Below are 27,998 nucleotides of genomic sequence, written 5' to 3' on the forward strand. Positions count from 1 at the left end.
AAAAAAAGATATCAGGCTTGATAAACCACTGGACGTGAGCCAATGCAATGCTTAGTTTGGAAGGGATATAAACCTTTAACTTACTTGATATGAAGTGCAGGCCCAAGGCTAATGTGAGAACATGTGGCAGTGAGAATAAGCAGCATAGGCATTTGGAGTGTTTCTGAGCCTGCCAGGTATTGATTGGTGAGGGGTGGGAATGAGTGGAGAAGCATTTCAATTTGGCATCCATATGTGATTCTGATGCTGTCACAGTGAATTAGCAGCGCTTACTTTTCCCTGTAGTCCATCGCAGGCTTCTGTCATTGAAGCATCCCCTTTCCCTGTATCCACTCGTTAAAAGACAAAGTGAGAAGAACACAAACAAATTCACAGAACTTGTGCCCCCAAAAAGCCTGATTACGTTATGCTAGTATCCTCTGAATGGAAACGCTGAACAGTACTGAACCATCACTGCTAAAGACCCTTACAGCACAAATGTTATAGGGGATTCATGCTACAATTACTCATTTTGTACAGTCATTTAATCCACTAATGGGGAGAAATGGGGCAACAGTTTAAGAAGGCAAGAGAACTGTCAGAGATTATTAAATCTACTGGGTTGATTTGTTTTGATAGCCTCTCTTGACCCAAGTGCATGCTTCAGCTAATGCAACAGACTTAATGCCTCTGGTAATTAGAGCAAGAAGTGATGGGTCATCATTAGCAGCTGCAGATTAAGGGTTGTATTTCATCTGGAAGGCAGCATCTTCAACTGGGCTTATTTGTTTCTACTGCAGATCATCTGTGAGTCACAAGTGGTTCATTGGACCAACTCATTTGTGTGATTTAGTAGAGGCTTTTTAATACATGCCTACTGTTCCATATGGGTAGTTTTTCTATAGTTGCCAAACAGAAAATGCCACAATATTGGACTTCCCCATAGAGTTAATACTACTGCTCTTATTTACAAGATGTTGGTGATTTTTTTTATTGTACCGTTCACAGTTCGGATGATTTTCAGTTGTAGATTTCAAATTTATTTGTCATATCTCTGAGACTGAAGAGTGAGGAAAGCAAAGCCAGAGAAGCATGGCAAGCATTAGTATTTGGCAGCTTCAGAAGATACAAGAGCCAGTCTAATACCATTCAAGATATACAGTCATGGAATACTTTTATGTGGGTTTCACAGATCCACAATCATATTTAGTTCTGGATATTGCCAAAGGCATGAATGATGATGATATATTGTAGATTCAGTATCTTTGCAGATACTAGGAAATCCCTAAATCCTCTTAGAAGACTACTGATAGACAGATGAAGGCACAGGTACAAAGGAAAGTAGCCACAAACTGAACTCCTTTAAAAGGTGCTATGAGGTGGGCAATGAAATAAAATAAATGGGGGGATGTAATATAGCTGAATCATTTCAGATGAACTTATGCGGATCAGCAGGCAGGGAACTACGACTTGAGAAGACCAAGATATTGAAGCGTGGCTTGAAAATGCTTGGGAACAGATGGATAAACCAATGGATGCTCATCAGGCAGAATCTGGGGGACTGTCTGTGGTCAGATACCTATGTAAGTGATGCTGATAACCTCCCAAGGGATGCAAAAGAGGCAAGGAAGGTTGCAGTGCCCTCAGCAAGAACTGACTGAAGGTGAACCTCCCTGTCAGAAATATGCCCAGACCTCAATGGGGGCTTAAGCCTCTTTCAAAAATCAAGAGAAAAGACAGGGATTTGGAGGTGTCAGAAGGGTAGCCATTCTCAGCACAGATGGGAATCTTCTTAGAAACAAGTATTCTTGGGGAATTTACTTTGTTAAATTAACAAAGCTCAAAAGCTCTTTAGAGGGCTCAGATCCATGAAATCTGATGGATTGTGAGCTAACTAGAACTGAAGAGGCCTTTTCTGTTTCTGTCTTCATGTCATTGCCTGGCTTCAGCAGGGTGCTTTGTATCTCCATGGAGCAGTTGTGAGGTTTTCCCATCTGTCTAGTCCATGGCTGGCTTGGCCGTCAGGCTGACACTTGAGGGAGCTGGATGAGAACACATGGCCTCGGCTGATTCTTTGTGAAGGCACATTTCTGTGGCAGGCCATGGCCTCCCCTGCTCAGGGAGTGTTAGTGGCGCGTAAGCTGCTCAAAAAGCAACAGTTAGCAAACATTCTCCTCCAAGGAACAAGATATGCCTGATCCTGGAGAAAGGAGGTGAGTCTAAGTGACAAGAGGGGTGTTCTTTCCTTCTGTGTTTCTCAAAGAGTGAGGAACAAGAAATAGCCTTTCTTCACTCCCTCTTGCTGGTGTGCCTGGGGCATATTAAGTTGTAGGTTCAGAGGAAGTGTTTTCTCAGGAGATTGTGTTTATTGGCCTTTGGAGCTTGGGTCCAGCTTTGGTTTTCTCCGTTTGTAATCTTACTTTCCTATACAAGCACTGTGAGGATAGATGCTCCCTGAGAAGGACCAGCCAGGAGCATGGGTTTGCTTTTGTAGTTTGGGTGGTTAATTGGAGAAAAAAAAAAAGGCAAGGGAGAAATCCTGAGCTTTGAATGGGGTGAGCTGCAAAAGCCGTGACTGTTGGCTGAAGATGGATGAAAGTTTCACTGCAACAACACTGCATCAGTTCAACAGATGTCACTGGAGGAGCCTGGATTCTTCCCACTTTGAGTCTATGTCCTCTTTTTTCTCTGCAGATGTTTCTTTCTCTGCACTCCCTTTCTCTGTATTTTTCCCGTCTGATGCAGGTTTTTCCCACAGTAATATTCCCTCCTCACACCTGACTATCTGCCCCTACTTTCCTCCTGTGCTCTGTGCTGTCTGGTCCTCACATAACAAATGAGAGTCCTTGAGACGTCTGTTTTTCTTAGCGAGGTCAAGACTGGCTGCTGTCTCCCATACCACCATGCTGCTTTTCCCTTTACAGAAGGGCCTGTGGCTACTCTAAACTGTACTGTATTTTGCTGTTGGTGTAAGGGCCTTTATTGGTTGCAGTATTTTCTGTCCATCAGATAGCACTCTTCTCATCCTGTAAGTAGCATAATAAAATCCATAGGCACTTGGTGCAAGTTGTCTTGTCTGCTATGATCTCCTGCATCCAATTCTTGTAACTGCTCTTCCTTCTTTCTTTCTTTCTTTCTTCAGATTCATTGAAGTCCAAGGAAATTATGAAGCAGCAAATTCTTACAGCTGGAGCAAGAAGTTTTCGGAGTTGAGAAAGACCTGTGCTTGATGTTGCATTTGATACTGGGTTTCTTGTTGCTTTTGCCTCAGCATCTCCCCTTGTACCTCCTTAACAGTGATGGTAAAGGAGAGTTATTTATTCTCTCCTGATGGCAGGAGAAGGCAGGAACTGTTGCTCAGATCCTTGGACTTCAGCAGAAACTTGGGCTTGAACTTAAATATGCTTGAACATAAACCAAAAAGACAGTTCTTGTCCAAGACTTTATGCCACCTTCCCTCACCATGAGGAGAGGAGCCAGGGACATTTAGACCCTCTTGGAGAAGTGTTTGCCAGTACAAAAAGGGTTATAAATATAAGGTGTGTTACTGTATACAAGAAAAAGGACCAAAAACACATTCTTCATCTGTCTGCCAGCACCTGTGACTCTGGACAGCTGTCATGAGGAGAGACCTTACAGGTGCATGACAGTGAGATCCTTAATCTCCCCTTGCTTCCTAACACACGTATGAGTTTCTGGGTATTAATGTATGGTAGTGTTAAGGAAGTTGTCTTCTGTATGTACAGCTAGCTGCCTGAGGAGGCACAAGGGAGTTAATGTTTTAGAAACACACTTCTATCAGAATCTGACCATTTAAAAGGCTTGTTCTCCTCTGTTACACACCCTGCTTGGACGTACCCCCATCCAACCTGCCCCTGTGAGTCCTTGCTAACGTGTTGTTCCACTCACCTTCTTTCAGATCCTGCCTTTTGTCTGACTTCCCCAGCAGAGCTCGCATATGCTGAAAGACAGCCAGTAAGTCTTGAAGTGAGCCAGCATGAGGTATGGTTCCCTAAAAATTAGGGGGCTTATCTTTTCCAGTTCTCAGCTCCTATGAAAGCTGGTTTGGGAAGTAAATGCCTACACATCTTTATGAAGAAGTCCCCAAGTCCCTCAGCAAAAAGATGAAGGCAGATGCCTGGGAGGCACAGAGAAAGGTTTGATTTGTAGATTCTGGGGAGTCGGATGTCCTGGAGGTATTGGTACTCCATTAACATACTTAGTATTTGGCCATTAATAAGGAACAACATGAAGGATAACTAGCAACAACGGTGCCTGCCCTGAGATAGCACCCAGTGCCTACCCAAGTGCTACCTTTTGCCAGCTGTTGTAGAAGTAATAAATCAGCCAAGGGATGTCAAAGTTCAGTTTCCAGGAGGAAATAATGATTTTACTCAAAAGTGGAGTGTGCATTCCTTAATAAGGGACACTTAGCAGCATGAGGTCTCATCTCTATACTCTGTCACTCCCTTCCATGTGCTGTTGTACCCTTTTTTCTAAAAGTCACCAACCCTCGCTGGATCAATGAGGCCTGATCAATTGTTTTTCCCTCTGAATTATCCATATGGGGTTGTTAGCTGAGCTGCTGGCAGAAAACGAGAGACAGCTTTCTGTCTGTTTACTGTAAAGAAAGCAAAGCAAACTACAGGAGGGGACAGGCTGCAGTATATTTACTGTCAATACAGCCGGAGAGAGAGGGGCAATATAAGGAGAGGGGAGGGGAGAGGAGCAGAGGCTGCAGACTGCAACCTAAATGAATGATCTGGGTGTAAAAATACCCATGCAGTTTCAGACGGAACGTGGGTGGATTGAAGTCAACAAGGGATAGCTGAGAGTGTTTAACAAATGGTTTAGTGAAGCAGGGAAGTACTTGTGGCACACAGAATAATAATGTTGTGCACGAGCATACTGAATCTGCAGTGCAATCTGAAAGGCACTTCCAGATCTGCCCTGAGACAGAGCAGTAGCTGGGATATTTTTGTGTGTGCCTGCATGCAAGACCCACCAGTTAAAAGTAACAAGATGAATAATAATGATTGAACTTAGAAAACAATAATTGGAGCTAGTTTTCCAAAGCAGCTGGATGTCACCATTGTTACTCAGACCAGAAAATAATATTTTTTTAAGTAGGCATATTTCCTTGCTTCTCTCTCTTCTTATTCATCTACAGAAGAATTAGGTGATCTGAGCTTCACAGGGCAAGAAGGCTCTGAGCAGCTTGCTTTGAGGGTCCCTCTACTTCCAGAGGCAGGTGGGCAAGTGAAGAGTGAATTCACACTTTAGAGAGCAGCGAAGACCATCTTGCCATGAAACCATTCACAGATGAAGATGTAGAAATCTACATCCAGAGCAAGGTAAGGCTTTATCTGTCCAGATTTTCTGTCTCCCACACTAGGTGTTGATTCTGAAGGGTGCCAAACTTGACAGTTAGTTACTTGCCTGCTGTCTTCATTTCTGAAACAAGACTGGGTGAAGTTCCATGAGAACTGTATTTCTAATGAGATTTCTAGGTTTCTGTTGCAGAATGTTATCAGGGATCTCAGCTGGTAGCCTACTTTTTCAAGGTGCTTGTCCTCTTCTTCTTCAGATATTCTGAATTTTTGCTCTCAATCTGGGATTCCAGGTGTGAGACTAGCTATAATCGCCAGCATTTAATCTAAGGACAGGTCCTTGCCTCTCTCCTTGTCCAGTGGTCTTGGCTTGACAGAAACAAGACCAAAACCATACCAGGGGCTGCCTCTAAGAAAGATGCATGTAGGTACTAGAGAGACAGACATATATTGTTAGACTTCACCCATAGGTCTGTCACCTCAGCTAAGGATACATCTCTATATACCATGATTAAAATAACGTGCCTCATTAACACGTGCAGGCTGGAACCACGTGTTCTATTTTATGATATTCCAGCATTTGATTTTTTTCCCCATTATGAAATGAAGTAATACTGTTTATTAAAAGTGACTCTAAGTGAGCCATAACATTTTTTAAAGCTGACATGTTTCATCACAGTACTTAGCTAGTTTCTATTTTATAGTCTGCTTTCCCAACAAAATGCAAGACACCAAAGCAAAAAATATTTCAAAATGGAAAACTGTAAGGTGTTCTTTTTTTGTAAAGGATGAAATATTCTAGTACCGTGGAGGGGCTGGTAAGAAAGGTTTGTTTTCTCTATGGAAATCTTTTGGTGACAAGTAGGTGTATTTCTGTTAGAATTTTCATTTTCAGACACACAGTGTTGTGCACTGGAAAAATCATTCCATCAGAATCTGTTCAGTGAGCTATAATAGTGAACACTTCTTTGAAGATTTATAAAGTGGGGCTACAAAGGAGGGAACAGAGGGAAGCCATGCACAGGAAGATGCTCATATGACTGCCATAGGTACAGGGAACAGAAAGAGAGTGTAGTTAAGTGAGGCTCATAGTTGCCAATGTTTTAGGTTCTACTGAAAGTCTGTTTTCGAGCAGCCCTCTAGCTCTGATGGATTCCTAGTTTCTGCTTGCTCCTGAATCTCCTGCGCAAGTGAGGCTGCCTAACCTTCAGGCAGCCACAGTTCTGCTGGTAAAATGCTGCCTGTGTTTGAAAATAGGTCAACCACCTGGTGCAATGAATGTCTATGATACCAAAGATTTCTTCCTTAAGCCACTCAGCAAAGGACGAACTCAAGTGCATATGGAGTGGGTGTGACTGGGTAAATAAGAACAAACCTAAATGTTCTTAACAATCCCCAGTAAATCTCAGTCTCGTTTCCTTCCTCCATAATAAAACCTTAATTGACATGTTGTTCTGGTTTTGTGCATTTGTTTTGGCATGATTTCCAAAGTTAAGACCTGGTAAGGGGAATGCCAGTAGGTGGTAGAAGTGGCTGTCCAACAAAGAACTTATTCTGTCTCTTCTCACATGTCCACGCTGGTGCTAAAGACATGTGAGATAAATGCCTTGGCTCTTCAGAAGCTGTGTTCACTCACTCATGTTCTGTCTTCTGATTTTTATGCCCTCCCTTCTATATGAAGGTTATATCTTCCAATAGCATGATTAGGAGCTAATTGTCATTCACAAGTTAGCACATTCCCTTTAATCTTTTATCCCTGCCCCAGTGATAAGGAGTACATGTAGAAAGAGGTGTTTTGTGATACCTTTATAGGGTTTTTGAGAGTCTATGCTGTCTTAAAGATTTCATGACAACTGCTATAGCGTAGCCAGTAGATGATGAAGGCACAATTAAATGGGGTCAGGCTGGGTTGGAAGGATTCTCCCAGGATACTGGAGATGGCAGAAGGTGTTTCTAGTAGGTGCCCCTTAGAGAGAACATAGCATGAGCAATGCGTACAGGGGCATTCTTAGACCTCTGTTTGAGCTGACCCACAGTGATTGTACTTTCAATAGTAGTAGTCTGGGGTTTGTGTCTAAAAGCTCTCACAGGTGGACAACTTAACCACTCATACCATTTGCTTGTTGGAAAAACCATTAGGTGTCTTGTTGAGCAAGTCAAATTTATTGGAGTGCTCTGAGGAGTTTTGGATAAGCAAAAACATGGCAGAGAAAATAGCTATAGCTACAGATGGAGAAGTGCCATAAATGAAAGCTGAGATGAGGAGGTGAAAATGAACGTGGACTAAAATTCTTCAATATAAATTTTCTTAAAAAAAAAAGTACATGTAAGCTAGCTAAAACTGGTCTCAGAGAACAAGGATGAATTGGAATGAGGAGGAGGGTAAATTATTGGGGAAATTAAAGGGTATCATATAAACATAAGGAACTATGTGTTGTTAACAAAGATTCAGGATCAGGAGGGATAGGCAGGGCAGGTGAGGGGGGTTAGCATTGTATGTAGTGGAGGAGCAATAATGCATGGAGCTTGCAGTTGGTGATGGCACAGTTGAGAGCCTCTGGGTAAGGATCAAGGGACAGACCAATAAAACGGGTGTTGTCATGTGAGTCTAATATAGGCCACCCAGCCAGAATGATGACACTGATGAGTTATTCTTTAAGGAACTAAGGGATGCCCCTAAGTCATCTGCCCTTGTCCTCACGGAAGGACTTGAACTTGCCAGATGTCAACTGGGAATACGGCACTGCTGGTACAAACAGGTCCAGAAGATTCCTAAACAATCTGGATGATAACTTCTTGGTACAGGTACTAAGGGAACCAACTAGGAAAGGTGCCTCCCTCTATTTGTTGCTTATTAATAGAGAGGGTCTAGTGGGAGAAGTGGCGATTGGTGGCTGCCTTGGCTAAAGAGACCATGAAGCAGACAAGTGTAAAATCTATGGTGACAGGAGGAAAACTGCCAGCAAGACCTCAACTCTGGGTATGAGGAGAACAGAATTCAGGTTGCTCAGGGAACTACTTAGTAAGATCCCCGGGGGAAAAGCTTTTGAAGGTGCTGGGGTCCATCTGTGCTGGTCACCTATTAAGTACCACCTCCTAAGAGCACAGGAGCAGGCAATCCAAAAGTGTAGGAAGTAAAGCAGCTGATGCAGAAGGCCGGCTTGGTTGATCTTCTAGAAATAAGGCAAAAAAAGAAAGTATATGGCCAGTGGAAGCAAGGTCAGGCAACATGGGAGGACTACGGAGATGCTGTTTGCCACTGTAGGGAGGAAATTTGTGTGGCCAGAGGTCAATTAGAGTTGAAGCTGGTCAGTACTGTGAGGGACAATAAAAAGGGCTTTTTAAAACACATTAATAGCAAAAGGCAAGCCAGAAATAACATTGGCCTATTACTTGATGACAATTGTGTCACCTCACAAACAGGGGCATAGACAAGGCAGAGACATTTAATGCTTTCTTCACCTTGGTCTTCAACACCGATGATGGACCCCTAGACCCCAAGGCTAGAGAGCCATGACTGTGGGAGTTATAAACTCCTGATCGACCCCGAACTTGTGCGGGACTTGCTGCTCCAGCCAGATCCCTATATGTCGATGGGGCCTGATGAGATTCATCTGAGGGTACTTAAAGAGCTGGCTGATGTCATAGCGAGACAATGACTCTTCAGTGCTCTTGGGAATCTGGGAGGTCCCAATTGACTAGAAGCTGGCAAACGTCCCAGTCTTCAAGAAGGGAAACAGGGATGACCCCGATAACTACATGCCTGTCAGCCTCACTTCTGTGCCTGGCAAAATTATGGAGAAGACTATTCTGGGAGTTATTGAAAAACACCTGAAAGACAGCACAGTCATTGGACCCAGCCAGCAAGGGTTCATGAAGGGAAAGTCCTGCTTAACAAACTTAATTTCCTTCTATGACGAGGTTACACACCTATCTGACCAACGGAAGCCAGTCGATATAATCTTTTTGGATTTCAGTAAAGCTTTCGATACTGTCTCTCACAGTATCTTCCTGGGCAAAATGTCCAGCATACAGCTGGATAAAGACGTAATGCAGTGGGTGAGCAATTGCCTGAAGGGTCGGGCTCAAAGGGTTGTAGTAAATGGGGCTGGTCACTAGTGGGATTCTGCAGGGGTCCCTCTTAGGGCCAGTACTCTTTAATGTCTTCATAAATTACTTAGATGCAGGACTAGAAGGAATACTAATTAAGTTTGCTGATGACACAAAATTGGGAGGAGCAGTTGATACTCTGCAGAGAGGCCCTGCAGAGAGATCTAGACAAACTAGAGAGCTGGGCAGTCACCAACCATATGAAGTTTAACAAGGGCAAGTGCTGGATTTTGCACCTGGGGCACGGCAACCCTGGGTGTACATACAGACTGGGGAATAAGAGGCTGGAGAGCGGCCCCGCAGAGAGGGACCTGGGGGTTCTGGTTGACAGCAGGTTGAACATGAGCCAACAGTGTGCCCTGGCAGCCAAGAGGGCCAGCCGTGACCTGGGGTGCATCAAGCCCTGCACTGCTGGCTGGTCCAGGGAGGTGATTGTCCCGCTCTGCTCTGCACTGGTGCGGCCTCACCTCCAGTGCTGTGTGCAGTTTGGGGCTCCACAGCACATTAAGGATATAAAGCTACTAGAGACTGTCCAGAGGAGGGCCATGAAGTTGGTGAAGGGTTTAGAGGGAAAGCCATATGAGGAGTGACTAAAGGCACTTGGTTTGTTCAGCCTGGAAAAGAGGAGACTGAGGGGAGATCTCATTGCAGTCTGCAGCTTCCTCACAAGGGGAGGAGGAGGGGCAGGTGCTGATCTCTTCTCTCTGGTGAAGAGTGACAGGACCCAAGGGAATGGCAGGAAGATGTGCCAGGGGAGGTTTAGGTTGGATATTAAGAAAAGGTTCTTCCCCCAGAGGGTGGTGGAGCACTGGAACAGGCTCCCCAGGGAGGCAGTCATGGCGCCAAGCCTGACAGCATTCAGGAAGCACTTGGATAACACCCTCAGACACATGGAGTGAATCTGGGGGTTGTCCTTTGCAGGGACAGGAGTTGGACTCGATGATCCTTGTGGGTCCCTTCCAACTCAAAACATTCTATGATTCTATGTCAAGGGTAGATGAGAGCCCAGCAAAGGGAATATGATACTGCTGTCTGATATATTTTCTGCTTGCAAAAACTATTCAGGCTTAGTAAAACTACTGTTAACTTAGTTGGGGGGGGAGGTATTCAAACTCTGCTTATCTTCAAGTTCAGTGTTAGTCAATTGCTCTTCATTGGTTAACTGATCTTAGGCAAGCACTAGTCCTTTTTAATGCATTGTATGGTCCATTGTTGTGAAGAAGTGCAGCTATTTGTCACCTCCCAGGTCTTGGGACACATTTCAACACACTTGAGTGTTTTGTCTGACAGTTCAACATTTGACATAAAGGTGTCCAAATGGACTTTTAATGAAGTGCTTGTCAGTGGTATTTTCTGACAGGGAGAAGAGCATTGCTTAGATGCTGAAGCAGATGCTAAGCAGGCAGGGCACAGGAGTCTTGGAATAGAATCACAAAATAGTTTGGGTTGGAAGGGACCTTTAAAGATCACCTAGTCCAACCCCCTTGCCAGGGGCAGGGACATCTTTCACTAGATCAGTTTGCTCAAGCCTCCATCCAATCTGACTTTGAACACTTCCAGCAATGGGTCATCCACGCTTTTTGTTTACAAACAAAGAAGGACTGGTGGGAGATGTGGTGGTTGGAGGCCATCTTGGGCTTAGCGACCATGATATGATAGAGTTCTCCATTCTTGGTGAAGTAAGAAGGGGGGGCATCAGCGAAACCAGTGCCATGGACTTCTGGAGGACAGACGTTGGCATGTTCAGGACACTGGTTGGGAGAGTCCCTTGGGAGGCAGTCCTGAAAGGCAAAGGAGTCCAGGAAGGCTGGGCATTCTTCAAGAAGGAAATCTTCAAGGTGCAGGAGCAGGTTGTCCCCACGTGCCGTAAGACGAACTGGTGGGGAAGATGACTGGCCTGACTGAACAGGGAGCTTTTGCTGGGGCTCAGAAAAAAAAAGGAGTTCACGGCTTTTGGAATCCCCAGGTTATTCAGCCTCCTGAGCTGGAAGGCAGAGACGGACTGCAGAACAAACCCTCTGTAATCCAGGAGGAAGTAGTTTATGACCTGCTGAGCCACCTGGATGCTCACAAGTCTATGGGACCAGATGGGATCCACCTGAGAGTACTGAGGGAGCTGGCTGAAGTGCTCACCAAACCACTCTACATTGTTTATCAGCAGTCCTGGTTAACAGGGAGGTCCCAGATGACTGGAGGCTTGCCAACGTGATGCCCCTTTACAAGAAGGGCCATAGAGAGGATCTGGGGAGCTACAGGTCAGTCAGCCTGACCTCGGTACTGAGGAAGATTAGGGAGCAGTTTGTCTTGAGTGCGCTCACCAGGCGTGTGCGGGACAACCAGGGTTCAGGCCCAGCCAGCATGCGTTTATGAAAGTCAAGTCCTGCATGACCAACCTGATCTCCTTCTATGACAAGGTGACCTGCTTAGTGAATGAGGGAAGGGCTGTGGATGTTGCCTACCTGCACTTTAGTAAAGCGTTTGACACTGTCTCCCACAGCATCCTCCTGGAGAAACTGGCTACTCCTGGCTTGGACAGAGGTACTCTTTGCTGGGTGAAAAACTGGCTGGATGGCTGAGCCCAAGGAGTTGTGGTGAATGGAGGTAAATCCAGTTGGTGGCCAGGCACAAGCAGTGTTCCCCAGGGCTCAGTTTTGGGCCCAGCCTTGTTTAATATCTTTATCGATGATCTGGATGAGGGGGTTGAGTGCACCCTCAGTAAGTTTGCAGATAACACAAAGTTGTGCAGGAGTGTTGATCTGCTCGAGGGCAGGAAGGCTCTGCAGAGGGACCTGGACAGGCTGGATCAGACTTGGCGAAGAGTGGCTGGAGAGCTGCCTGGTAGAAAAGGACCTGGGGATGTTGGTCGACAGCCAGTTGAACAGGAGCCAGCAGTGTGCCCAGGTGGCCAAGGAGGCCAACAGCATCCTGGCTTGTACCAGGCATAGTGTGGCCAGCAGGAGTAGGGAAGGGATCGTCGCCCTGTACTCAGCACTGATGAGGCCACTCTTTGAATACTGTGTTCAGTTTTGAGCCCCTCCCTGTGAGAAAGACGTTGAGGTGCTGGAGCGTGTCCAGAGAAGGGCAACGAAGCTGGTGAAGGGTCTAGAACACAAGTCGTATGAGGAGCAGCTGAGGGAACTGGAGTTGCTTCACCTGGAGAAGAGGAGGCTGAGGGGAGACCTTATTGCTCTCTACAACTACCTGAAAGGAGGTTGTAGTGAGGTGGGTGTTGGTTATTCTCCCAAGTTACTAGTGATAGGACGAGAGGAAATGGCCTCAATTTGCATCAGTAGAGGTTTAGATTGGATATCAGGAAAAACTTCTTCACTGAAAGTGTTGCCAGGCATTGGAATAGGCTGCCCAGAGGGGTGGTAGAGTCACCATCCCTGGAGATGTCCAAAAAACCTGTAGATGTGGCACATCAGGGCATGGTTTAGGAGGCATGGTGGTGTTGGGTTGGCACTTGGACTTGATATCTTAGAGGTCTTTTCCAATCTTAATGATTCTATTATTCTATTGTATAACTTCTCTGGGCAACCTGTTCCAGTGTCTCACCACCCTCATTGTAAAAAATTTCTTCTTTAAGCTTACTTCCTTTTGCTTTGGTCTTTGATAATAACAAAAGGCTGTAACTTGATCATTCATTTTAGCTAGCTGCTAATGTTCTAAACACTCTTGTTTCATGCCTGCAAATAGCCCAGCTGGAGTTTTAGTTCTAGCTTCAGGTGGGTTTTCATTTTCTGATGTAGTCCTTTCAAACCTCATATCTGGTTTTGAATTTTGTTCTTGCCTCCAAACAGTGAGATTTAGTAGAATATGATGAGAAAAAAGAAAAAACTTAAATTAAAGCAAGAATTTCAACCAAATGAGATAAAGCATTAGATGCAAAAAAGCACAGTAAATGGTCTTCATATCTCATGTTGCATAGGTAATTCTGGATAAGTAATGAGGAATATTTACTGAATGTCATTAATAGTATCTGAATCTCTTCTTCGCTTTGGTAAATATGTAAGGATTCGGGAAATATTTAAATGTCCTTTACTAACATGGTTCCTCCATGTTCCTCCTGTTGGATGTTCTTGTTCAGATTTTGACCATTCCCTTATGCTCTGTTCGTTTTTAGTAGTATGTGGAGCTTCGGGTTCATCTGTATTTTTCTGAGTCGTCCATACTTCATCTTAGTCCTTCCAAGACTCAGGCCTTCCACTGAAATAATTTTTAATAAATAATTATGCTACTGCTGCTTGAATTGAAGGACTATCCATCAAGTCACAGAATCATCTAGTCCCCAGTGGGACTACCTGTGGAAAGATACGTTCTTTCCATCTAGGAATGGACTTTCATCTGTACTTCAGATATGAAGACAGTATGGATATCTTCAACGTATTATGTAGGCATCTAAATGCTATTGCACAGGGTATCCTTAATTCTTGAAGTCTTGTCAGCTCTTTGAATGAAACATATCCTGGCTCTGAGAATGGCAAGTATATGCAGCAGAATAGCTGGGTATTCAGCGTCAAAATGGGTAAAGAATGAGACTGTAGCTGGTTGATAGGAAATGTATCCATGAAATGAACTCCTTCCCTTCCATCATTGGTATTGGTGTGGAAATATCAATTAATCCATGGCAGTCTTGAGTATTGGCCCTTCAGTGTTCACAAGCAAGAGCTCTGCTTCATGGCAAGTTGGTTGTAATTTTCAGGGAACAATAAGTTTTATTCCCAGCGCAACCCAGGCACAAATGTTTCAGGATGCTTTAAGTCAATTATCTGTTTTCCACTGGAGACAAAGACTGCAGTTACCTGTAACATGAACCGTCTGTCTTGGAACTGACAGGTGGAACAGCGACATTATCTGGTTTCCAAAGCAGTGGAGGAGGTGCAGAAAATCATCCAGCAACTGACTGTGGAAATCAGCTATAAGGCCGCACGATTCCAGGCTATCTCCAACTCTGGCATTCACAATGAGAATATTAAGGTATGAACAAGACCTCTAGTATACCCTCTGGCAGCTTGTGGGCAGTCAGTAAGTGATTTTTTCATTGTATAAGTGTCTGTGTGGACAGGTACCCCACCCAAACCACCATAGACGATGCACTGTGGAAGTTCTAGTAACTGACTATGTAGTAGGGACCTACTCGTGGACATCTTACAACAAGAGGAGCATCAGAGAGGGCCAAGTAAATCACGCAGAGCCTCTTTTTACAGCTGCTGCTTTTACAGAGAGAGTCTATTGCCAGACCTGTCAATCTGTAAGCAGAAGCCAAAGCTCTTCGGGAGACAGAAAGGAAAACTTGTACAGCAGTAACATAAGAAGAAAAAAATGCTCATGCCTTCATGAGCTATGACTCATATTTTTCACAGGTGGAAAACCTGTCAACTCACTAAAAAAAGAAAAAAAAAAAATCCAAAATCCTTCTTCCGCTATGAACATTAGAAAGCTCCTTCAGAAAAATATGTTTTTTATTGGTCACAGATTGGAACTTCTTTTTGTCTGGGAAGAAATGTGCTTATTGGTGGGAGAGGTTAAATGCCTCCCCATTTTAGACCATCAAATATGAAAATAATAATGTTCTATCCCAGCTGTGACAGGAGAAGACTGGGTATTTCCTGTGACTACTTAACACAAGAACAGCTAGAGTAAGGAAATAAGAAACTATCATAGCAATGGCAACTTCAGAATGAAAATTATCTTCTTCATCTGAAGTAGTTTACCTACTCTAGCTATGTCAACCCTTACACTAGAAGGCAGCCAGTTACGGATCAAAACACACCAAACATGTAAAAGCATGAGGCAACTTTTGCAGCTGCCTGGGATCGGAAGGGGAGAACTCTGTGTGTATCAAGCTGCTGAAAGGATATGGAGGTGGAGGCAGAATATACTCATCCAGTCTGAAATGTGGCTATTGCTCTGGGGACAAAAACATTTAGGTTTATAACTTTTCTGGAATTTCACATATCCCAGGGCATGTGGCCTTGCCAGTAGGAATGACTGCGGTGACGTAAAACGGTGCCAAATCCTGGTCCGTTGTTCCTTAGTGTCATAGTCTGCTATCCACCTCTCATGCTGGAACAAACCTGCTTGGCTAATAAGCACCCTAAGCTAATAAAACCCTGATAAGACCAGGGTCAGGGTAAAACTGCTGTTCTGGAGAACAAAGCAGAACAAAACCAAGGCAATCTATTCTGAGCAGTAATTTGGTATTATGGTAGGCTGATCTGAACAACCTCTGCTTAAAAGGAATACCCAAAATTTGTTTTCTTTAAAAGTAGCAGATTTGTTATTCATACTTAACTGAACCCGGTGCTATAAATCTGTGGTAGTCACACTAGGAGGGCCTGAGTAACTGTCCTGTAGGTATGGGGCAGAAAAACTGGGTTAATAATAATTTTTTTTTTTTGCTTTGGCTGTTCTGCTTCCAAAAAAAATAGAATCTTTAATATCGCTGCTGACATAACTCAACATAGAGGAGACTTGTGTCAAGGGAAAACCAATTTATTAACTATTGTGTGTTTAATTTTGCAACATCTTTTTTCCCATCAATTACACTTACAGGAACTTTTCAGAACTTTCAGCTTCTGATTAAAGGACTTAATTTAACATGATGAGGAGTCTAGATTTGTTGAGAAGCTACAAGCTTCCATCTAAATATGCAGGGCTTGGTGGGGAATATAGAAGAAAAGACTTTAAATATTCATTGTTTTTCTGTAACCCGGGGGCAAAAAGTCAAAATCTTTAATACAAAACTCACATAAAATTCAGATAGACAAAATGGAATATTTTGTTTTTACAATTTTAAGTGTTTGGTTTTAGTTGTGGCCTGCCATTTTTGCAGCTGTCAACTGTGCAGGGATGATGCAAAGGCTGTGGAAACTTCAGTAAGGTGTAAAAGGCAGGTTAGCATCCAGAGTAACTACTAGTACAGCACTGCCCAACAGCATTGCCAAGCTTTTAACTCTGTAATTGTGGTGGTGGAGGGGTGGATTTTCCGTTAACAAATAGGCTCAAAGGAAGCTTGCAGCTTTGCTCTGTGAATGTATGACCTGGCACACGGTTTCTCTCTGTTCTGTGTACTTCTTTTTTTCCTTTCTGATTCTCTCAGGATCAACCAGCTTTGCTGGCCAAGTGGTCAGCTATGCTTCGGGGGAAGCGCCCATTCCACCCATCCATCCAGGTACAAAGCCTTCCTGCCACGTGGTGCCTGCCAGTCCAAGTGCCTGCTTCCTCCTCACCCACCCTCTTCTCCAGACAGCTTCACCCACCTAACCAATCCTCCCATGACTAGTTCAACCTCTCCGGCATGTTTGCTCAAAGTGTAAATATTTTATTTCTAACCTAATGCTTCTGCCTCCCTGGGATATCCTGGCCAGGATCACAAGAATGAGGCTGTATTTAATTTGCCCAGCATACTGCAGGCAGGTTTTTAATACAGCAGATCTGGCCGCAAGTTACACATCCCGGAATCTGAGGCTCTTGTTCAAGCCAGTGACTTGCTGCGGCCCATGGTCTGCATACGGTGTGTAAGACCATCGTGTGACAGAGCATAGGTGTGGGACTGGGATTTGTTTATGCCAAGAGGACACCAGCTGCCCAGCTTTACAGTGCCATCTCCAGCCTTGGGATTTCTGGTGTTTCCTGGTAAGCCCCAGATGGAGGAGCCTTGTGACTTGTATGTGAAGGCACTCGCATAACACCTGCAGCTCTTCTCTTTAAAATCTGTTGGGTGCCAGGGCATACAAGTCAGCATCTTGGTACGGGAAGGAACGGTTGTTTATCTGCAAATGTGGCCGAGGCAGTGAGATAAGTAGTAACTTCATGACAGCCATTGTATTTTTTTCCTTATAAAGCCTAGCACTTCGTTCCTGAGTCGCTCACAGGATTTCTCAGCTCCACCAAATCTGACTTGTGCAGGTCATCTTGGTCTGAAATGTCATCCTTCCAGTATCCTCCTGCGTTTAGGTGGTTTAAATTTGACAAAAGAAGGGCCTTCTGGTGTTTCCTTTGCCATTTCTCTGCTTCTTGCTGGCCATCTTTTTTATTTCAAATCTTCCCAGGGAGCAGTGAAGACCAGCTGCCTCCTGTGGGAGAGGGAGCCAGGAGGTGAGCACAACAACATGGCAATGCCTGCCCCATGGTCCCTGAGCGAGGCAGACCTAGGGAGGGCAGCTGTGAACAGCTGAGAGTCTGGATCATCAGGCAAGTCTGTGCTGATAAGGCAGGTCTGAGGTCAAGCCAGGAGCACTCGTCCGGGTCAGGATCAGGCCTGATGGCAGTAACCAAGGTCAGATGCAGTCTGTTCATTGCCAGGCAAGTCCACAGTAGCCAGGTAGGTCTGAGGTCAGGCTGGGAAGGCAGTCTGCAGGTAGGACAACAAGGTCTATGGCCCAGTACAGGCATAGCTGTCACATGGCTGGAGACCAGCACTCCTACAACATAGCACGGTGCTGAGCTGAAATGGGGGTCCCAGGCCCATGGGCAGAAGGTATGGGTAGAAGTTCCAGAAAGGCTGCTTAGGGCCATCAAAGCCTGTTAGTGCTCTCAGGACCCTGGCACCTCTGCAGTAATATTTTAATTCAGCTGAGCTACCAGGAAGGCTACCAGAATGTTTTTGATTATTACAGGAGAGTGAGAAGGGCATTTCATTTACCTTGAGATAACCACTTAGCCGCAACAGCTGTCACTTCACATCCTGCTTGTGCAGCAGCTTCACCTTATGAACCTCTATGTAAGTTAGGCTTGGTAACAAGTGGGGTTCAGAAGCTTCTGAGTCAACATGGTAAAAGCCTGAAGGAGTTTGAATGCCCTCTCTGAATACCTGGAGCCATGATTGTCAAATGCTTCCAAACTAGTGTTTGGAGATGTCTGGCTATGCCCTGTGCCAGTACGAGGTTTCATGGTATTTGCGTCACCTTATTTACTCTTTGCAAATACTGGTTCAGCACTGGTTTTATTGGAAAATGGTCATTTCCACAGTGAAACCAATTAATTGGCTTGCAAACAAGCCTATTTGAGGGTTTGTTGTCCATTGGTTACTATTTCCATCCTTACATTGTTTCTGGCTTCTGCTGAGCAGGAGATGCAGGTTCATACAGGACAGCTGGCAAAGACCTGCATTTATTTCTGAGAGTACCACTGTCTGTGTAGGCTCAGGCATGTCACTTGCCTCACATCTCTGGCTCTTAAAGGACAGTCATGCAGAGTGAAACACTTGTAAAATGAATGGGCCATAGCCTTAATTTACTAATGTCTGTAGTGGACTTTGAAAGAGATCAGAAAAGTCCACTTTCTGCCATAGTTATTACTACTATTGAACTCTAGGCTTATCTCTAGTAACAATTCTGAGGTAATAACTTGCACTTTTTTTGTTTCCCTTTTCTGGCTCTCAACACATGCTTTCTGATGTTTTTCCACTCCTTGGAAGCTGCTAGATATTATATCTCATACAATTGCAGACTAGAAATAACAAGGAATGGGGGAAACCATTGCAAGTGTTGTGACAAATAAGTCAGTGCGCTCTCGTCTTCTATGGGCCATGGCTGTCACATCAGACTCCTTCTAAGACAATTTCCTTTTAGTTTGTGTACCTCCAAAGTAACCCTCAGACAGGCATGGAACAGGTCCTGGCTGTAACCAATTGCTCCCATCATACCATGGCTTTTCCTTCTCTCCAAAGCCCCCAGTTTTACCTTTCACTTCCTTAACCCTCTTTTCCTTACTCCAGGCTCATGGATCTGCCCTGGTCTCCTCTCTCAATCTCTCTGCACTCTCCTAGGTCTTGGCACCCAGCCAATTCCTCATCACAGTCCCTCTGCGCGGCCTGACCGGCTACAGGGAATGCCAGGTACGGCACTGGCGTTACTACACCGTGCATGGAGCCAAGCTCCTCTCCTCCGTGCGGGACCCTGAGGAACTGCATCAATGGCTAGAGGTGGAGCAGTTCTCAAAAAGCCTTCCGCAATGGCATGAAACGGATGTGAACATCGAAGGAGATCTGGTTCCAGCCAAAGTCCTTATCATCTTCCGGGAGCTGGTGGAGAAGTCAATTATCTCCTGTAACCTCTCCAGTGAGTTTAGTGGGGACAGGTATAAGGGGAACTGGCTGTCTTCTGCAGTTGACAGAAGGGAAACTGTCACACACAGGAAGTGTTTGTTTGGTTGACATGCAACAAGCCCCTCCAAAATCAGGGACCCCATTTCAGTCATGCATGTAGACCTGCACTGAGGATAGAATTAAGTAGTTCTTTGCCTCTTTATACCCAAGATATTGCTCCTTTCTTAGGAATTTGGGTAGAGTCTCCAGCAACATCACCCTCACAGTTCAGGCAAGATGCAACACAGATTTTCAGAACATTTAGGAATTTGTTGAGAAAAATCTTTTTTCTACTCCATCAGCTGCAATGTATCTAGACTAGCAAGGAAGATATTATAGGAAAATTGGATACAAGGAAGATGCATAAGTCAGAGAAGAAAGTACTTGAAGATGTTTATAAGGCAGATAATACTCTGGGGAAACCTCAGCTGCCCATAGCTTTCCAGCATAGGGTGGTGGGAACTACGTGGAAGGAATCCTAATTAAGCAAAGTCTGTTGGACAAGTACTCTTTTCCCCAGCACCCAGGCTACTCCAGTTCTCTTCTGCAGAACTGGACGCAGGAAGTTTGCTTTCAGTAGTGGCGCTGATCCCTCTGTGAGCAATCCAAAGTGCCTGTTTATTTCCTGTCACTATTTATACTGGAAGTGCTGATCACTGACAATGCAATCAGTAGCATGTGCAACATGCCTTCATAGCTGCAACATCTGTAGCAAGACGCTGCCTGAACAGCAATCCTCATGCTTAATTCTTAGCATCCTACAGGCATGTTATAGACTTCAGTTAATGAACACATGGCTTGGTCCAAGCTAAATTGTCCTTGTCCATCTCTACATATTAAGATACTCTGACATGACCAAATCCAGACTGTGGTTCCTCTTCTGTGGCTTGTTTCCAGGATGACTTTACTCGTCAGCAGCCTGATATGGGTCTTCTGTATTCCAGAGAAATAGGATCAATTTTCACTCATCTGATAGCACTCTGAATTTTAGTCACAGGAGAAAACATAGAATCATAGAATCTTTAAGGTTGGAAAAGACCTCTAGGATCATCAAGTCCAACCGTCAACCCAACACTACCATGTCTCCTAAACCATGCCCTGAAGTGCTATATCTACACATTTTTTGAACACCTCCAGGGATGGTGGTGTTGAATGATGGTGACATGTTGAAGTCAAGCTCAGCTAGGTCGTTGCATTCTTCCAGGAAAATTTGTTATCATAGAAATGGAAAGGTTGATGCAAATAAAATTTCACCATTGAAAAGACCAGATGGAATGAGCTTGCATCTGAGGCTTTACTTATGTGAAAGTCATTTTGTTGAAGTGAAAACCTGTCATTGTGTCTAGCAGCAGTACATCAAGTTGTTGAGCCAGGAGAGGTACTTCCAAGAGGCCCAAGGCGTGATGTTTGGTCTGATGATTCTGATGCCTTTTTTGTAAGGCCAGCTGGGAGGAGACTGAGACAGAGGAGGTGAGCTAAGATGAGGTCAGGAGGAGTAATTACCATTTTTGTTTGTTTCTGTGAAGAATGAACTTCCTTCATCCCATAGTACAACTAAAGTTACAGAATAGTTTCCCTGATTTCACTGCTTCCCTGTTTATTAACTCTTTCAGCACCAGCAAAACCAGTTTTTGCGGTGTGTCACTTTTCATTGGTGGAAAAATAGGTAGCACAATTACATTGCTTTTGGAAATACTATGAATGTATTTACATGCTGACACAGTGGTTGCTCTAGTGCTTTTCAGCTGCTAGGAATCCCTGCTGAGGGCTTGGGAGCAGTACAGTTACTGTTTTGGTGCCAGGCTTGGCTCAGCAGGGAAATAACATACAGATTTTACTGAGGGTAATGAAGTTCTGGTTGGGGCAGCCTTCACTATTTGCAAAGTGATTCACCCCTGCGCTTCCCAGAGGAGATGCTAAATTACCATTGGGAGGAGGCAGATATTTCCTCTGTGAGGGTACATGTTCATCACTGTCCCTTCAAGTCTTTTGTGTCGGCTCCTTGTGAAATTACTCCTTAGCCCGTGCCAGTCAAAACGAGGTGGGTTAACACAGTACTATTTAACCGGCGTATGGTAATCTGCTCTTTTACTTCAGTAGGTGGAGCATGATCACACAATTTGCTCAAATGGCGAAGTTGAAGGGACAGTGATCCTGCCAGAATGACAGGGAAAGCTGGACCCAGAAACTTCTTCCATGAGCACAGCTGGACCAACAGGAAACATCTCACTAAGTCCATTATTTGCAGCTTTCATTCCTTTCTGCTCTCTTAGAGCACATTGTTCCTGGAGATGAGCCACTCTTCTTTCACCGAGGAAACTTCTTTCTTCCAAATCACCATGGAACTAACTCTTTTTGACACTCAGCTGTCCCAGTGAGGCAATCAGTTAGCCCTTTTTGTATGACTGCTCTGCATAACAGGCCATAAATTCTGGCATTGTTTTCTGTGCAAACACATCTCCAGAAACAAAACTTATGGATACCCCACAGTACATTCTGAGTGACCAGCAAAGATAAGTCATTTGGTCTGATCATGGGTTCTCTGAAGGAATAAGGAGATCTTCAGATACAAAGTGTTCATCTGGTCCCCTCTAATCTGTAGTGATCTCCTTGTTGTACTGTACTATTAGAAATGTTATGTTGCATCAGTTGTCTGTATTTTTAAGAAGCTGGTCCTAGGGTTGGAGGGGACCCACAGAGGAAAACAGAAGCAAGGAAATTGAGTGTAAAACTGAGAACTTAGTTGTTCCTTCATCTTCCTCCTGTTCTCATTCCCGAGGGTAGATTAAGATGATAACTTTTTTTCTTGTATTCTGCTTATGGCACTGAAGAGAAAGTGTTAAGACAGAACAATGGAACTGCAAGGCCCTAGACAGCCCTTTGCTTGGCTTGTGGAAAAGGACTTTTTCCTCTTGATTATCGTCTCTTGCTGTTCTTTCACAGGTAAAGTGGCAGTGCTGGAGAGCTTCAGCTCAGTGGTCCGGGTGGCTGTGGAGACATCAGAATCCCAGGTCGAGGTGGAGCTGGTCCCTGCTGTGGAGATTCCAACTTGCTGGCCTGAGAAAGCCCGGTGGCCTCGTTGCCTTAAACGTTGGCCTTCCCAGGAAAAAGTGCAGTGCATCAAGGTGAACAATGTAAAAAGCACTACTAACTGCCAGAATTCACCTCACAGGTGTCTGACGGTGCTGACAGTGGTTTCCCAACTGAAGGACTGCATGGCAGACAACAGCATGGTCAGAAGGTGTATTCTGTAGAAAAGCGATATTTCAAAGCGTTCTGTCAGATTTTATTGGGATTTTTTTTCCCCCTTTACACTGGTGAATTCTATGGAACAAAAACAGAGTTAACTGTTTATTGCATGAGTCTCTCGCACACAGCTCTGCCTGTGTAGCTCAGTGCTGATGTGCATCGTTTTTGCTGTCCTGCTCTGCCTCATATAAGCCTTCTGCAAATGGGCTTCTGTCTTGTGGTTTTCCCTCCGGCTTAATCCCATCTTCCCCTACAAAACTCATGGCTGGATTCTGGCAGTCCAGCTCAGCCCCAGCTGCCACATTCCTGCAGGTCCAGTTATGCCTTCCAATCCTGCTCACCTCTCATGTACGACCTGCTGCTCCTTGGCAAAGTGCCTGCAGAGCTCTGCCTCTGCTTTAGCAGCACTACTGGTACTGCACCTGGTGCCTCTAGGGCTGGATCTCCTGGAAATAACTGATGTCAGCACATGAGGAAACAAACCAAATTGCACAGCCATTTGACTAGGAATTAGGATGGGAGCATGACCCATGTTTGCTGCCTCTGCTGTGTTTGGAATACACATTGAGAAATGCCATATATCCTTTTTGTAACATCTCTCTGCGTTGCTCAGAGAAGTTTGCCTCTAATCTGGTGTCACACTTCCCCTTTTGTCTGCAGTCACTTGGTTTTGATCTTTTGGCCCGCTCCAGTTATCACTGGCAGCTGTGCTTCTCCCGGGCTGAGCATATACTTATGGAAGGTCTTGATGAAGATGGTGGTTGTCGCATGAAGTGCTTCAGGGTCATGAGGCAGATGAAGGAAGATGTCTGGTGTGCCGGAAATAAGCCTGTCATCACAGCTTATCACCTTCAGGTAGGCATCACCATGATACCAAGGTATGGTCTCAGTATCTGTTGCAGGGGCTTCCATCCAGTAATGTCAAAATATTATGGCATAAATCACTGTAGTGTCTATGTAACTTCTAAGGTAACTGTCAAAACTGCAGTACCATTTCATTGCTTTACAGTGGCAAGAAGTTCAGTAAATATACATTCCAAACTTCAAGAAGAAGAAACTAAAGCCTGTAGGAACATTATGACTGCAGCAACATTTAGGACAAGAGGAAATGGTCTCAAGTTGCATTGGGGAGGTTTAGATTGGATATTAGGAAAAATTCTTTACTGCAAGAGTGGTCAGGCATTGGAACAGGCTGCCCAGAGAAGTGGTGGAGTCACCATCCCTGGAGGTGTTCAAAAAACGTGTAGCTGTAGCACATCAGGGCACAGTTTAGGAGGCATGGTGGTGTTGGGTTGGGGATTGGACTTGATGATCCTAGAGGTCTTTTCCAACCTTAATGATTCTATTATTCTGTGAACATAAATATGTTAGAGATAGGGCTCCTGCTCTGTTTTGACTTCACATAGGCATCGTAATACTGTCTTTAATTGCATGGTTACCTCCTGCTTTTTTACTATCCCAGCCACCCATATCCATCTATCTGTCTGGAGGAAAATTGTGCATTTGTCTTTGTGGAACTACACCAAACAAAATTCTTTTAGGTGAGCCTTATTTCATGAATGAGGTGCAAACTTACAGTTCTAGTGGTGTTTCACCTGGGATGGGAAGGGAAAAAAGAGGAAAAGGGGCCATAGCATCCTACCTGCACATGCTTCAGGGTTCAAGATAGCTTCAAACAACATTTGTGAAGAAGACAGAAGGCTGTGCTATAACTCCATCCCCACATCTGACAGCTGCAGACACTGATGGACCACAGGCAGAGGCATTTATCAGACAGTAGAGCAAACCTGTTTTCTGAGCCTCCATCCTCCTGGAACTGCCAGGGAGAGGCTGTTCTTCTCCCACCATTAAGCCTCAAGCTGCCAGGCTTCCACAGTAGTTACTGATTTTTTGGAGTCCAAAACCAGATGCAATGCCAAGATTTCTCCTAAAGAAAAAGTTGCAACCATCAAATGCTATTATAGTCATGGGACTAATCTAAGTCAAGATAGAGTTAAAAAAAAAGTTGATGAGGCTGGTTACAGCTTAGCAGAATGCAAGACTTCTTGGTGCCTATAAGAACAACCTGGTGGAAAAACTGTCATAGGTAGGAGAAAGGGGAAAACCATTTAACCATTAATAACCATCTCTTTCTCTGGCTGAAGGAGAAGAGGTGCAGGAAGTGCTGTTGCAGGGACTCTTGATCAAAATAAAAAGCTCTTTAGAAGCTCTTCAGCTCTTTACTGTAACCATACTTCAGGCTTTTACTGCGAGAGAGGATTTGTTTACCAGACAGAAGGAATGCTTCAACATTACTTACATTAAGAAAATTAAAAAAAAAAAAAAAGAAAAACAAGAGAGAAAGAGTCAGTGGATAAACCAGCAGTTGAGTAGAGGCTTAGTGTTTCTTCACATTATCAGTTTTCCCCTGTCAGAGGTATCCAAAATTATTATTAAACAAGGCACCACATGAAAAAGGCCCTCTATGACAGAGAAAATCCTTCCCCCAGAAGTTGCAAAAGCCTCAGAGGACCCAGTAAGTGCACTCATTATGCTTACCTCCGTAGGAATGAAGTTCAAGATCAGGAAGCACGAAAGACCTAGGTACATTTTGAAAGCCAAATCTATGCCTCTAGTAGACAGCTAGCAGTTAGAGATGGTTCAGTAAATGCTGGGCATAGATCACCTGTTTGTCACCTGACTGGAAGAGCATGGCTATTTTCCTTCCCTCCAAAATTATCATTGCAAGTGCTGCCCATAGATCTTGCTGAAGTAGTTTTAGTGTGATGAAAGGTAACTGCTCTGCAAGTCTCCAAGGAGTAGCTCTCATAGAGTTACAGCTTGAATACCTCACTACATCTTTTATTCCCTGGCAATGTTTAAGAAGAGTCTTTGTGGTTATTGCAGCTGTGAACAAAAAATTGTTCACATTTGAAAAGCTGTCTGAGAAGAAATTTGTCAGTGCTACAACTATTGCAAGGCCTACCGGAGGAAAAAAACAAACCAGGCAATCCAGAAGAGTGTGGCTTATTTTGATGAAATTCTGCCTCTGAAGAAACAGAGGAGTTGAAGGCTGTAGTTCGGCTGCATGTCACAGTGTCTGTAGGTGTCTTTTTGGGTCGCTGAATCTGCAAAATAAAATTGGGGTTCAGATGACAGGAAGGAACTTAGCAGAATTACTGAACCCAAGATGGGTGACTTTGTACTTTAAAAACTGACTTCAGGCTGACCAAGTCAGTCAGTATGACTTTTTTTGGTACAGTAAGTGTAAGTACCTCGAGAAAATTCTTCTCAGTCATAGGAAAGTCTGAAAAGTGCAACATGGGCAGTGTGAAAATAATACCATATAAGAGCAATAATCATATGTGTTTTGTTATTTTAACTATGGATTTCTTAAATGTGAAATCATATAAAATAAACATGGAGGAAGAGAACATAGCACATGCTGGAAGTATCACATGTCAGAAAAAAACAGGCTGCACTTGACCAGAAAGCATGCCCTGCACCTGCAATAGTTACTTGGTACCTCAATCTGTTTGGGATGCAGATCTGTGCTCATCTTCAGCACAAATACAGCTGAAGCTAAAAAATAATTATGTTGATCTGATTATTTTTCTCTCCTTCCTTGCACCTACTGGTTTCTACACTTGTATAATAGGCCATTTTCTACATTCTAAAATGCCTGGCATTTCTACAGAGGCTCCTGCTGGAGGATGACAAATAGGCTAAGATTATTTTAGCAAGACCATTTTCCTTGGGTTTTTGGCCCAGTTAATGGAGAGGGGCTCCTCTGGAGAGAGATCCTAACCAGGCACATCAGAGTTGCTCTGCCTCATCCCCAGAGGAGGCTTTAGCTGTGACCCCTCCATCGCAGAAATGTTAACATAGGGAGATAGTAGTGAGAGTCTCTCTGATTTCCAAGGCTGTCAGCCATTTACCAGCACTAAAACTGCCTTAGTAAGCTGTGTGAGCCCTCGACAGAACCTCTAACACCTCTTCTCTCCCATCTGCTTCTTGCAGACAGTGCTATTCTGGACGTGTGAAAAATACCCACGCACCAAGGATTGGCGCTGCTTCCCCGAAGCCTTTCTGAGGCTGGTGCAGAAGCTGCACAAGTGTGTAAGCCAGCACTTCCTCAAGCATTACTTTGTCAAGAACACCAATCTGCTCAAATATGCCAACACCAGTGACCTGGACCTGGTGGCCAGCAAGCTCACACTCTTCTTGGAGAACCCCGTCTTCTGCCTGGACTAAGGCAGGAAAAGGCCTCCTCATCCCAAACCTGAGCCAATTCCCTGCTTCCTCTCCCCACCTGTGGTTGTTCTTTGTGTCCTTCCAGTAGATGTTGCAGCTGGCTTTATAAGACAGTTGGCACATGCAGTGTGAAAGAGAAGTGTCAAGCTGGCAGCAGTGGGTGGTGAAAACTGATGGGAGGTATCGCTTGATGCCCAGCTGATCTAATTTGCTTTCAACAGTGACAGCCTGCCTGGAAGCTACAGCCAGTGAAACCCAACTTTCTGTGTCAGTTAGAGCAGGCACTGCCTTGTTCACTATTTCCAGTCTTGTGGCACCTAAGCAGAAAAATGGTGCAAAGAAGTCTCGCTCTGCTGCCTACTGGCTGTGTAACCTAGCACATGTATTGTTGCTGCCTCCCCGTTCCTCGCAAGGACAGAGGGTTTCATTCCCTGCTTGCCTCACAGGCCAGCTCTGCAGAAGAGCAGAGAAACATTTCTGAAGTGTATTGAAGCTGGAAGCTTTCTCAGAGGCACGGTGATGCCTTCATCTCCAATTAAATGGGATTCTTCTCTAGTATGAAGATAACCTTGCTGCTAGTGTTGAATAGCTCAAGGGAAGGAAGAGGAGAAATGGTGGTTTTTGCTGCCTCTTCCTCATTTTTCTCTTCTCCACTTCCATTTTTCTTCCAGTAGCTTCAAATAAGTTTTCTTCATGTTTGCCTTTGCCAGTTGTGTTAGTGCCATACAACCAGGGGGCTTTGCCAGAGCAGATTTCACTCCCACCCCTGGCTCCATCCAGCAGGCTGGAGGAGGAGCAGGTCTTTCCCTAGTTGTTAGCACCCACGTATTTTGGGGTGATGTACAGGAGAATATTTCTGAAAGGCTGTTAGCTCCAAAACCCCCAGTGCTTTTAATACTATGGATGTTTAAAGAGAAAACCATTTTTAGTGTCTCAAAAGAAGAGAGTTCTACAATGAGTATACAGAATGTTGGTTTTAATGCTATTAAATCACTGAAACTAAACCG

At 44.4% G+C, this 27,998-nt stretch overlaps 1 protein-coding gene across 2 annotated transcripts; it reads left to right on the forward strand.

Annotated features, from left to right (window-relative positions):
• MAB21L3 (mab-21 like 3) lies at positions 1–27,998 on the forward strand. 2 transcript variants are annotated; one of them, XM_075106957.1, is made up of 7 exons: positions 1–5,333; positions 14,256–14,396; positions 16,522–16,593; positions 19,192–19,483; positions 22,453–22,634; positions 23,419–23,613; positions 26,758–27,998. In XM_075106957.1, the coding sequence occupies exons 1-7, from the start codon at positions 5,286–5,288 to the stop codon at positions 26,989–26,991; spliced, it is 1,164 nt and encodes a 387-aa protein (XP_074963058.1). In that variant the 5' UTR covers positions 1–5,285; the 3' UTR covers positions 26,992–27,998. The 2 variants fall into 2 exon arrangements, with proteins under 2 accessions (XP_074963058.1, XP_074963067.1); XM_075106966.1 differs by lacking the exon at positions 16,522–16,593.

Source organism: Phalacrocorax aristotelis, chromosome 1 (assembly GCF_949628215.1).
Source record: "Phalacrocorax aristotelis chromosome 1, bGulAri2.1, whole genome shotgun sequence".
Lineage (NCBI taxonomy): Eukaryota > Metazoa > Chordata > Aves > Suliformes > Phalacrocoracidae > Phalacrocorax > Phalacrocorax aristotelis.

Excerpts from the sequence above, each read along its gene's own strand:
- MAB21L3 (XM_075106957.1), top strand. The coding sequence starts at position 5,286 with ATGAAACCATTCACAGATGAAGATGTAGAAATCTACATCCAGAGCAAG. Across the intron at positions 16,594-19,191 it reads CATTCCACCCATCCATCCAG|GTCTTGGCACCCAGCCAATT; the intron begins GTACAAAGCCTT and ends GCACTCTCCTAG. Across the intron at positions 23,614-26,757 it reads TCACAGCTTATCACCTTCAG|ACAGTGCTATTCTGGACGTG; the intron begins GTAGGCATCACC and ends TGCTTCTTGCAG.